The sequence below is a fragment of the Sinocyclocheilus grahami genome, unplaced genomic scaffold (genome assembly GCF_001515645.1).
Source record: "Sinocyclocheilus grahami isolate Dianchi unplaced genomic scaffold, SAMN03320097.WGS_v1.1 scaffold3.1, whole genome shotgun sequence".
NCBI classification, from domain to species: domain Eukaryota; kingdom Metazoa; phylum Chordata; class Actinopteri; order Cypriniformes; family Cyprinidae; genus Sinocyclocheilus; species Sinocyclocheilus grahami.
In genome coordinates this window covers 2235676-2248257 of record NW_015505182.1, presented here as the reverse complement: position 1 = coordinate 2248257, position 12582 = coordinate 2235676, and the positions used below count along the sequence as shown (strand labels likewise).

The following is a 12582-nucleotide window of genomic DNA, read 5'->3' as shown; positions in this document are numbered from 1 at the left end:
CTCTGCATGATAAAACAGACAGTACTATGGTTGGGAACCTTGTGCAACTGAAGCTACAGCATGAAATAAACAATGTGATCGGTGTAGTCTTATTCCTAAATGAATGATTCTTTGATTCAGTATGTTTTAATGAATCAGAAACATACAGCACAACCATTGTGTTCCAGTTCACAAACAAATGACTCAGAGTCAGATATTTTTAGTGGACCACACACATATACAGCTTCAAACTATAATATATGATAAGTAGTGTTTCATGACTGTTGTTCCACTTTCTTTGCTTATGCACATTATGATTTTTTTCAATAGTATTTTACAAAATTGTTAATTTAGTGGTGATAAGTGGACCTAAGGCCAATTATTGGATTGCATTTATACCATCTCTAAAAGGTCATAAGAATGGTTATAAATTTATCTTTGATTGAAATAATTTTAGTAGCCTATTATTATTGTAGTATTTATTGATGTTTTGTATATTTAACTTTTATATTTAAATTTTTTGTTTTAAAAAGTTTTTTAGATAAAAAAATTTTTGTAGTCATTTATCATGTACTTTTATTTGTAATGTTTATTGTTTATATATATATATACAGTGGGTACGGAAAGTATTCAGACCCCCTTAAATTTTTCACTCTTTGTTATATTGCAGCCATTTGCAAAAATCATTTAAGTTAATTTTTTTTCCTCATTAATGTACACACAGCACCCCATATTGACAGAAAAACACAGAATTGTTGACATTTTTGCAGATTTATTAAAAAAGAAAAACTGAAATATCACATGGTCCTAAGTATTCAGACCCTTTGCTGTGACACTCATATATTTAACTCAGGTGCTGTCCATTTCTTCTGAGCATCCTTGAGATGGTTCTACACCTTCATTTGAGTCCAGCTGTGTTTGATTATACTGATTGGACTTGATTAGGAAAGCCACACACCTGTCTATATAAGACCTTACAGCTCACAGTGCATGTCAGAGCAAATGAGAATCATGAGGTCAAAGGAACTGCCTGAAGAGCTCAGAGACAGAATTGTGGCAAGGCAAAAAAAAATCTGCTGCACTTAAGGTTCCTAAGAGCACAGTGGCCTCCATAATCCTTAAATGGAAGACGTTTGGGACGACCAGAACCCTTCCTAGAGCTGGCCGTCCGGCCAAACTGAGCTATCGGGGGAGAAGAGCCTTGATGAGAGAGGTAAAGAAGAACCCAAAGATCACTGTGGCTGAGCTCCAGAGATGCAGTCGGGAGATGGGAGAAAGTTGTAGAAAGTCAACCATCACTGCAGCCCTCCACCAGTCGGGGCTTTATGGCAGATTTCCCCGACGGAACCCTCTCCTCAGTGCAAGACACATGAAAGCCCGCGTGAAGGACTCCAAGATGGTAAGAAATAAGATTCTCTGGTCTGATGAGAACTTTTTGGCCTTAATTCTAAGCGGTATGTGTGGAGAAAACCAGGCACTGCTCATCACCTGTCCAATACAGTCCCAACAGTGAAGCACGGTGGTGGCAGCATCATGCTGTGGGGGTGTTTTTCAGCTGCAGGGACAGGACGACTGGTTGCAATCGAGGAAAAGATGAATGCGGGCAAGTACAGGGATATCCTGGACGAAAACATTCTCCAGAGTGCTCAGGACCTCAGACTGGACCGAAGGTTTACCTTCCAACAAGACAATGACACTAAGCACACAGCTAAAATAACGAAGGAGTGGCTTCACAACAACTCTGTGACTGTTCTTGAATGGCCCAGCCAGAGCCCTGACTTAAACCCAACTGAGCATCTCTGGAGAGACCTAAAAATGGCTGTCCACCAACGTTTACATCCAACCTGACAGAACTGGAGAGGATCTGCAAGGAGGAATGGCAGAGGATCCCCAAACCCAGGTGTGAAAAACTTGTTGCATCTTTCCCAAAAAGACTCAAGGCTGTATTAGATCAAAAGGGTGCTTCTACTAAATACTGAGCAAAGGGTCTGAATACTTAGGACCATGTGATATTTCAGTTTTTCTTTTTTAATAAATCTGCAAAAATGTCAACAATGCTGTGTTTTTCTGTCAATATGGGGTGCTGTGTGTACATTAATGAGGAAAAAAAAAAACTTAAATGATTTTAGCAAATGGCTGCAATATAACAAAGAGTGAAAAATTTAAGGGGGTCTGAATACTTTCCGTACCCACTGTATATATATATATATATATAATTTAAATGTTTTAGTAATATTAGTATGTCAACATTTTTTATTTTTGTTAGTTGTCAAGGCAACATTTAAATTTTTCTAGTGTTTGCATTTCGTTTTATATCACCAGTATTTGAATGAATGAAAACAATTTTAATAGCATTATTTTTAGCTAATAATAACACTGAAATATTTACTTAGTCTTTAATACAAATAATTATTCTTTACAAGTTTTGGAAGCTAAAAAAGTTGTTAATTCAACTGTTAAGGAACCAAAACCAGTAAATAAATATAAAAAATTTAAAAAAACATGGCATGCTCTGTGCCGTTTGGAGTGTACGCTGAAGACTTCTTGTTGTCTCACACAAGAATCAATTCTACAGCCATGACCTGTGACTCTGAGGAAACATGTTTATGTCTGGTCGTCGTGTTGACCTCCCTTTTGAATCTGTATTTCAGAGTTTTTTTACAGAAGCAGCAGGTGAATACAGACCTGACAGGAAGTGTGAGAACAGTCTCTATACGTTCGACCCGACATCTCTCAGGCACATCCTCTATATTTCATTTGATGATCACAGCACTAACTGAAGCGGTGTATAAGGTTCTCTCAGCTCAATAGAGCCTGCCCCCTTGAGGATATTGCTTGTTGAAGTCAATCTACACCAGGCTCTCGTATTGTCTTATCCAAGATTGGAAACACCTGCAAACAGTGCTCCAACTTCCATACATCCTCTCCTCTGCCGCCTTCCCCTATACAAGATGAACAAATTCAATCAATCTGACTGTGTCAGTGTTCTCATCTCTGTAATACTGAGCGCTCTACTGCACACTAATTCATTTAATTAAAAGAAGAGCACTTAATCTAGACAGTTAATCTGCTGGCATTTAGTTGTTGCAAGGAAGTGTCAGTATGTGGCTAAGAAGCGGTAAAGGTGCGAATCAAACATGTACAGGTATCTTGAACCAGACCCATCCATATGAGTTTTGTCACTGGACTTGAGATTAACAATGATAAGACATCTCTCTTTCACTGATGTAACTGATATGCATTGTAATCAAATAACCCTCATTATGTACTTTGACCTTTCCATGCAATCACATTAGAGGTGGCTGAAGTGTGTGTGATTGTTTCTGTTTACGAATGTGTCACAGTTCTCTTTTTGCTCATCGTCTCAAGCAACAAAAGTAATTTGCCGCAGCAGGTATACCTCTGCTAAGGTGTTGACAGGTTGGAGTTATGCTGTTGATTCTCAGAGCTATTGTCCAGAGTGTGCCGTTTGGAGTGTAAGCATGATGTATGTGACAGCTGACACCAGACTACAAGGGTGTTTTATCTTGGTATTCAGTACTGGAGGAGATAGGAGCTGAAACACATTCTATGGAAGCTGTATGTTATAAAAAAAGCACATCAACAGATTGATCATTCCATTTAGGCTATATTTTTTGCCTGTGTATTGTTTTGCCTGTGAGATGCACTGTACCACTGTGCGTTGCTGTATACACCTCCACACCAGTGTCAAAGTTCAACTCATAATCTCACGTGTAAACTTGTGGGAGTGGATATTGGGATTTACAAGGAACTTTGTGTCTAGAAAAACAAGGCGGTGTGTGTTGTATGTACTGTAAAGAGTGTTGGTCTGTAGAATTTGGTCTGAATCTTATCTTTTGTCATATTTAATAGAGTTGTGAATCTGAGTTTGCTGTTTATATTGAATGTGAAATAATGACATAACCAGACAGTTCAATTGAAAAACAAATGACTCTTATACATCAGAAATATATCACGCAACCAGTGTAGTCTGATTCTTGAACAACTGACTCATTAAATCAAAACCAAATCCCTATTGGTATGCCTCAGTCATTCGTCAGTATGAAAGAAACTGTTTTTTTGTCTATTCTAACCCGTTCAATCAACTTACAATTTCTTTCTTTTTACCTGTACAGTGTGGAAGGTGAGGCTCCGGGTGGTGAGGCGGGCCCCTCTCTAGAGAATAGTGGTGGTTATTTACGAGGGCCGGTGAGCCGCAGTGCCATCATCAGTGGCGAGCTCTTCGACGGCCCACCACTGTACGCTCACGACATACGGCAGCGCCCACGGCGACCCAAACTCCAGCACTCCCAATCGATCCTTCGCAAACAGGCAGAAGAGGAGGCCATCAAACGCTCACGATCACTGTCTGAGAGCTATGAGCTCTCAACCGACCTCCAAGACAAACAGGTAGAGTTCTTCATGATCTTTAACTGGAATGCTACCAAGAAACCATAAATTCTTCACCAGCTATTTGTATTCATATTGCGATGCGCCTTTTTGGTGCAGAGGGAGTGTGATTGAGGTTCAGTGGCTTCATCTTACACTTGATGTACTTCCCCTCAAAGGACTTTGTAAATACATCTAGTTTATTGTAGTTAGGTTATCATTAATTCCTTAAAGTTGCTTGTGGTGACTGCATGCCTTTCATATGAAGTAATTTAATACACCCAAAGGCTGATATGAGATCAATGAGAACCTTTTAGGATTTGGGAGATGAGAATCATAACTCAGTGCATGCTGAGAGAGTGATTCGTATTCAGAGTGAAGGTGTTGTGGTACTGTCCAGAGGCATGCTTCCCACCATCTCTGTGTGAGGTCTCACAGAGCTGAGAAATGTGATTAGTTCTGCCCATTCTTCAGGCTAAAAAGGTCTTGAGCTGACTTTTGCATGGTAGTGGGTTACAACTGGTTTCTTAGGTACCAAGCTAAAGGCGTTCTTCAGTTCATGATGCCTTTATAAGGGATGAAATGGTTTTATTCATCCTACCTGGCAAAATACCCAAGCTTTAATAGTTAGTTCCATGTGTGGCTTTTATTTGTTTCTTTTATTTAAGTGGCTTACCAATTTTGGCTTGTGGTTTGATCAAGTCATATTATGTCATGGGAGGGAGAACAAAATCCCTGTCAACAATAAAATTATGTCAGACTAAGAAAGAAGGGACATGTTTTGCATTTTTGGGTTTTGATACTCTGACTAAAAGTGGTGCATAATCTTTGTGTGTTTCCAAAGGTGGAGATGCTGGAGCGCAAGTATGGAGGGCGTTTTATAACCCGACATGCTGCGCGAACAATCCAGACTGCCTTCCGCCAATATCAGATGAACAAGAACTTTGAGCGCCTCAGGAGTTCTATGTCGGAGAACCGCATGTCCAGACGCATAGTTTTGTCCAATATGAGAATGCAGTTTTCATTTGAAGGACCTGAAAAAGTCCACAGTTCATATTTTGAGGGGAAGCAGGTGTCTCTTACAGACGATGGTTCTAAACTAGGAGCCTTGGTGCAATCGGAGCGTGGGGAGATGGTCCCCACCAACATGAAGTCGCCTGCAGTCCAGAGCGATTTCACGGATGCCATTACAGAGCTGGAGGACGTTTTCTCTCGACAAGTGAAGTCATTGGCAGAGTCGATAGATGATGCTCTGAACTGTCGCAGCCTACATGGAGATGAGGGACAGCCAGAGCCAACTAGAGGTCATCCAGACCTGGAGCAAGGGGTTATCTACCAGGCCAAGCCTTCTCACAGTAGTGACCACCGTAAGCGAGATGAGATGACAGCTTCCTACAGTGACGTGACACTTTATATAGATGAGGAAGAGCTCTCCCCTCCACTTCCTTTATCACAATCAGTTGACAGACCTTCTAGCACAGAATCAGACCTACGTCTACGTTCTTTGAACTCACAGGACTACTGGTCTCTAGCTCATAAGGACGAAAAGGGCGACACGGACACTAGCTGCCGAAGCACCCCGTCTCTAGAGTGTCAAGAGCAGAGACTGAGGATAGACCACCTTCCTTTGCTTACCATCGAACCTCCCAGCGATAGCTCGGTTGAGCTGAGCGACCGTTCTGACCGAAGCTCACTCAAGAGGCAGAACGCTTATGAACGGGGCATCGCCAGTCAGCAGGGCAGCCCAAAACACATCCCCTCTCATGCGCTACCACCAAGGGGACCGGCAAGAGATGATGACGCTCCTAGGCATCGGCCAAGGCAACTGGAGAGCCACCTGGCAATCAACGGCACTGCCAACCGGCAGAGCAAATCCGAGTCCGACTTCTCAGATGGCGATAACGACAGCATCAATAGCACTTCCAATTCCAATGATACCATCAACTGCAGTTCGGAGTCCTCATCCAGGGATAGTCTTCGAGAGCAGACTCTCAGCAAGCAGACGTATCATAAAGAGACACGCAACAGTTGGGACTCACCCGCGTTCAGCAATGATATCATCCGCAAGAGGCACTATCGTATTGGCCTGAACCTTTTTAACAAGTAGGTGAAGTGTGAATGCATGCTTTTGGTTGTTGAAAGCTAGTTGGGGTTTTCCATTCCGGGTTTTCAATTTTATGCTTCTAGAAAAGCTGGCACACTGTTACTGTAAAGTTGCATTAGCGAAAATTTCAACAACAAGGTGGGTCCATTGTCAATAGTGTAGCGAAGCAGCATGAAGCATAGTTCAATCACAGGTCACTTCCAAATCAAGAAACTTCATTTTACTAAACATGGCAAATTTGCATGTTCTAAATACAGACTTGAACAGAGACGCGGGAAGTAGGGGTGCTGAGGGGGCTGCAGCACCCCCTGTTTTCACATGGTTGCAAATGCAACGCCAAGTTTGTTCATTTAAATTTATTCCGTTTTAGCATTTAATAATTTATTTGTAATGATCTCTGAAATGTAAATTGTAAGTGGGCTATAATAAACCCATGTTTATCTTTATAAACATGATTAATTTTACTTGTGATGTTTTCTATATGGGATGATTAGCTTCCGCTCCTTCCGGTCGTGCGTATGTGGGAACAAAAGCAGCGCTGTTTTATCATACTAGATACATTTGAAAGTTCTGTTATAATGCTACTCTGTGCGGTCGTCACCGGTCTATTAAAACGCTCAACATATTAAAGCGTCTTTGGTGTTTCCATGTTTTCTACAAAACCGGAAATCGAGGGGTTATGACGTCATTGGCAGGCGACACAATGACACTATGGACACGGTCCGTGTCACTAGTTAAAATTGCTTATTTCTCTGGATTTAAACATTCTTCGAAACATTTGGGATAATGTAAGTACACAAGTCAGCAAAATATATAACACTGTTCTAGTGTTTTTTTGGATATTTTAATAAAAAAAATCTTACATATTGTGCCTTTAGGTCGTTTCAGTATGGTTTTTTATTTATATGCCCATGTTAGCAGGATTATGCTGTAAATTGTTGCCAGCATGCAATTCCATTATTCTTTTTACATCAATACAATCAGCCATTATACAATTAATGATAATACAATCATTAATACAATTTAAGCAATCAAACCTACAGCCTTGGCATGGCTAGTGTCATGTATTTGAGCTACAGGAACATACCTCAGTCCAGGCAAATATGATGCTACTCTGCTCCTCATTCCCACACTGCTCACAATCTCTGTTTTGGAGTGTCATGTTTCAGTTGCATTGAGTAATGATTTTCATTAGCTGTGTTAATAACTGTGAAAGATCTTAGTACGCGAACAATGCCAGGAGCTAATGTTTTTTCAATTATCATCTAAACCAAGCACACAAAGCGCAATAGACGTGTGTTTTCCTTTTCCAGACATTCATTATAATTTTGGCTCATTCATTTATTCAGTACGTGTCTGTGTGCATGCATGTGGTGCTGTTTGATTGCCACTCAGCGCTCTAAATTTGATTAGCGATCAAGCAATTAGAACCATGATAAGAACACTATTAGTTTAGTTGGGCTGTTGATCAAGGAAAACACACTGCCCTCATAACCAGAGTTTACCATCTAACGCTGTGTACTTGAGACAAACAAGGTTTGTCTTTTTTTAAATCTCCTTACAACAATGTAGGGATTATGTTTGATAATTTATTTTGCAATCATGAGGTATTTCAAATCAGATTTAATTTCTTATTGAATGGATGAAGGTGCTTGCTTGCTGCTGGGGCTGTGCATGTTTTGTGTGTGCCTTAGAATGTGTTTGTTCATTTAAAGCCTTGTTTAGAGTGGGAACCTCTAATCTTGAAAAGACGATTGTGGATTTGCCTGTCTTTGCACTGGGCCATTAAGTTCCTTTTAATCTTGTTCAGCACTGTTCAGACTCTTGATCTTCTTTTACTGTCTCTAGGAAACCTGAAAAAGGCATCCAGTACCTGATTGAGAGAGGATTTGTCCCAGACACACCTGTGGGAGTTGCCCATTTCCTGTTACAGAGAAAAGGGCTGAGTCGACAGATGATTGGCGAGTTCCTGGGCAACAGGCAGAAACAGTTTAACAGAGATGTTCTTGAGTAAGTTCAGCAAATGTAACTGGGTTAGTTGGGTGTATTGTATTCATTCAAAGTGAAATATACTCCAAAGCCAAGTTTTTTCAAATATGCAGTAATTTTTAATGCTTTGTTTTGTGCATGGATATTTACAATTAGTTGTCTCTGCTCATTAATCCAGTACAGGTAGAAGTATATTATTATAGGAAAAAATGACACAATTCAGCTTAATTTTAAATAATTTACTGGTAGATGCTGCAGTCTGTTAAACATTTGTTTTTTTTTATCGTTTTTCAATTTAATCAATCCATGCTCCAAGCAAACCATATTTTACATACATTTACAAAAAAAGAAAACACAAATTCTCCAAACAAAAACAACAACAACGGGAATTCCATCATAATCTTTCATTTTAGGATGCTCCTCTGTAATTATGCTTTTCGCTATCCTTCACTATTCTCACCACAGCAGAATTAACTTGGTAAAATAACATCAAGTCAGTATCACTGGAGCCTTTATGAATTTATGTGTTCCCTCCTGAGACAAACTGACCACCATGTCTAAGCCTTTCAAGCTCATGTGGCTTTGAGTGCATGTAGGATCAAATTCATAGTCCATTGTTTTAGAAACTGGTTCTTTACAATTGTAGCTACATCCATTTAGTGTCCTCTTTTTAAATCGAGTGCATTTAGGATCAAAGGTGGAAAATATTAATTCTATTTCGGAACAATTGAAACTGGTTCGTTTTTGTTGTAACCAAAAGCATTTGCTGTAATTGTTAGTGACCTCTTGAAATTAGTCCGCATATGACAAACGATTATTCCAGCCAGTCCTCCATCGAATCTAAGTGTGAGAGAGTGATAATATATATGGACTCTTGCACTGCTTTGTACATATTGACTAAGGTGTCTGGGTTCATGGAGCACTTTTCCGAAGCGATGTGAATCAACTCATCCTCCTTTTTCAGTCTGACAGTAACAGTCAAGATAATGGGGGCAGATAAGGCCATGAAGTCTGTGTTCAGCTCAGTCTGACAGCACTTTTTTTAAGGCACTTCCTTGAAATCAGTCAATCTTGACATGTGAGATCAAATGCACTCTCCAGTATCCCTGGAGCAAAATCTCCCTCAGATTGCTTTGTATGCCCCATGATTGTGATTTAGAGACTGATAGAACTTGCTTTTATCGGAAAGACTAAATTTGTCTAGCTTTTTCCTTTGTCTAAAAGCAGTGACCATTCTCAGTTTAAAATATCTTCATGTGTGCTTTGAAAATTAATCAGATTCATGGAATAGAATGCAATTTTTTCCCAGAAAACTTCCAAACTAATAAGGAATACACCATCCTGGATATACTACAGTGCAGGAAAGAATGTAGCGGTCCTTTGACTTTGTTCATTATCTTTTTCCAGCTGTGTGGTAGATGAGATGGATTTCTCTGGAATGGAGCTGGATGAAGCCTTGAGAAAATTCCAGGCACATATCCGGGTGCAGGGAGAGGCACAGAAAGTGGAGCGACTCATTGAAGCATTCAGGTGAAAAACATTTCAATTGATTCTTTAAAAAAAGCACCCTTAAAGGTACAGTTCATCAAAAATGAAACTCTCACTTGTTTTAAAATGGTATGATTACATCCATCTGATTCATGAATTAGTCATTTAGACTGGTTTTGATTTATTATCCGGTGATTCATAATCAAAATATTATTTTCTATGAACATACCGAAGTGATAAAGATTTTTAGTGCATGGTCTGTTCCTCTACCAAACTACAATATTGCTTCAGAAGACTTGAAATATAGCCCTCAAGTCATATGAACTATTTTTATTATATATTATTTGGGGGGGGGGGTTTGGAGATTAACAACACATTATTCATTTCAACATTGACGTCAAGACAACACATCATTCATTTTCATATTATTGTGTAAAATTGTTTGGCCAGGATATTCACTTTAAAATTCACCAGTTGTATGGGTTTGGATTAACATAAGGTGAATAAATAATGACATCATTTAAATTTTTGTGTGAACTGTCCTTTTAAGAGAAGCTTGGTGATTAGACAATGAGAATGGATCAATTAGCAATTTCCGTTAAACCTTGTTTATATCCAGTAAGAAGCAAGAAATTCTCTAAGATAGTTTGCTTTCTTGGCCTTCATTAGATTTTACCAACACAAAAACATAAAACACTCCCTTAGCCCACAGATAACATTGTTCGATCGGCTGCTCAAGGACCATCTGTCATTTGAGCGATCACACCAGCTTACAACGCATGTGAAGATAACTCCAACGGTTGCCTGCTCGCCACTCTTAGACCTTTTTAAAGAATATTGTTATAGCTAAACCCTTTGAGGCAGACACTGTTTCCAAATTAACTGTTTAAAGTCCATTCTAGTGTTATCTAAAAGAACATAGCTCTTTAACAGGGTGGCACTTTTACCATTCTCTGTCATGCTAGTGCATCTAAAACCAATTACTCACCAGAGCAGCTATTGATTTTGTGGAAGTGCAGTCTCATATTAATTTGTTCATTTGTTGTTGTTTTTTTCCATTCAGTCAGCGCTACTGCATCTGCAACCCTGGGGTGGTGCGTCAGTTTAGGAACCCAGATACCATCTTCATCCTGGCGTTTGCCATTATACTTCTCAACACGGACATGTACAGCCCAAACGTGAAGCCAGAGAGGAAGATGAAACTGGAGGACTTTGTAAAGAACCTTCGCGGTGAGATTCAAATTCACGTTTTTTCGTTGCAAACTGAATCTTTTCCATCCATAAATTCCCCTTCAAAGTCATTCAGAGGTTTTTGTCATACAAAAAAAAGTAATACTCAAATTTGCTCTAATTAAACGTAATGCATGTGCTCCAGACTGATTAATGGCCTCTTTGGGATAGCAATGACATTCTGGTCACAACCTTGCATAAAAATTGGAGCAAAGCAAACAGAGATTCACCTTTAACTTCGATATGTAAATATAGTCACATAGTAATTCAGATGTGCTTTACCTACATTTCGAATTCTCTCCTAGAATTTCCGTAAATCTTTTGCGTGCCCTAATTATACATGGGCTTTTTCTTTTGTTTTTTGCTTCCTGTGCACACCAGGGGTGGATGACGGAGAGGACATCCCAAGAGAGATGTTGGTGGGCATCTATGAGCGAATCCGGAAACGAGAGCTTAAAACTAACGAAGACCACGTCTCCCAGGTACAGAAGGTGGAGAAACTCATCGTTGGCAAGAAGCCGGTGAGTGTCATCATCTCTTTTGTCTTCCACAATTCAAAACAGTCCATCTCTATCTATCATGTTCTGAACTTACATTGACCCCAGTTCTAGAAATGACACTTTATCGATTCCAGTCATGGTCCAGTGGTGTGAAATAATCCAAGGACATTGGTTAAACATGTTCCTTCTCTCACTTATTGTGTGTTTGTTTGCTTTTGCCCCTCTATGCAGTGTAGATCTATAGGTTTTATTGTTCTGTCAGGAACCATTTACAAACACTTTTTATCCTCAAGAGGCACATGACATTGAAACTCTTAGAAGATTCTTTATCTACAAGATGTTCTTCTTTATGACAGATCTAATACCTATCTTGAGACCTTCACGGTGCTGACAGTGGTGTCTGTGTGTGTATGTAAGTCATGTGGCGAGGGCTGTGTGATGCTCTGCAATGATAAATGGGATTTGCTTCTCCACAGAGGCCTTCAGAGTTACCTACAGATTAAATCTACTGACAGTTCACCTGCTCTGAACTCAACCACCTTATCATGCAGTATAGCAAGTTACAACCATATTATTATTCAGTAGAAGAGGCATATATTATATATTTAATATGACGCAAGTGGAAATTTATATACATGCTTTAAAAAGATTTTAAAATTTGTAAATAAAATATTTGATTATATTCTGTCGAATGGGGTCTTCCATTTTTTTCAGCATAATGATTCCTTTGTTGGTGAGAGAAACGAAGAAGGGACTCCACCATTACATGTTATATAAAAAAAGACAGCATTTTAAGCATGACATTCAGCTGAAATTTTGTTTCTCAACCTTTATCTTAGCTTACCTTGATAGTGTATTTCTAAGTGTGTATTTAAGAGTGTATTTTTAAAACATATTTACCCC

The 12582-nt window shown here is 39.4% G+C and overlaps 1 protein-coding gene across 8 annotated transcripts in view; it reads left to right on the top strand.

The window, feature by feature from the left end:
- The window catches only part of LOC107566873 (IQ motif and SEC7 domain-containing protein 1-like), a 224830-nt gene that overhangs the window by 200565 nt on the left and 11683 nt on the right, over nucleotides 1–12582 (top strand). For all 8 annotated transcript variants that reach the window (XM_016252467.1, XM_016252880.1, XM_016252672.1 and 5 more), the window contains 6 exons: nucleotides 4116–4389; nucleotides 5213–6471; nucleotides 8321–8482; nucleotides 9869–9991; nucleotides 11013–11179; nucleotides 11561–11700. In XM_016252467.1, coding sequence (XP_016107953.1) covers nucleotides 4116–4389; nucleotides 5213–6471; nucleotides 8321–8482; nucleotides 9869–9991; nucleotides 11013–11179; nucleotides 11561–11700 — 2125 coding nt within the window. The remainder of the gene's footprint in view (nucleotides 1–4115; nucleotides 4390–5212; nucleotides 6472–8320; nucleotides 8483–9868; nucleotides 9992–11012; nucleotides 11180–11560; nucleotides 11701–12582) is intronic.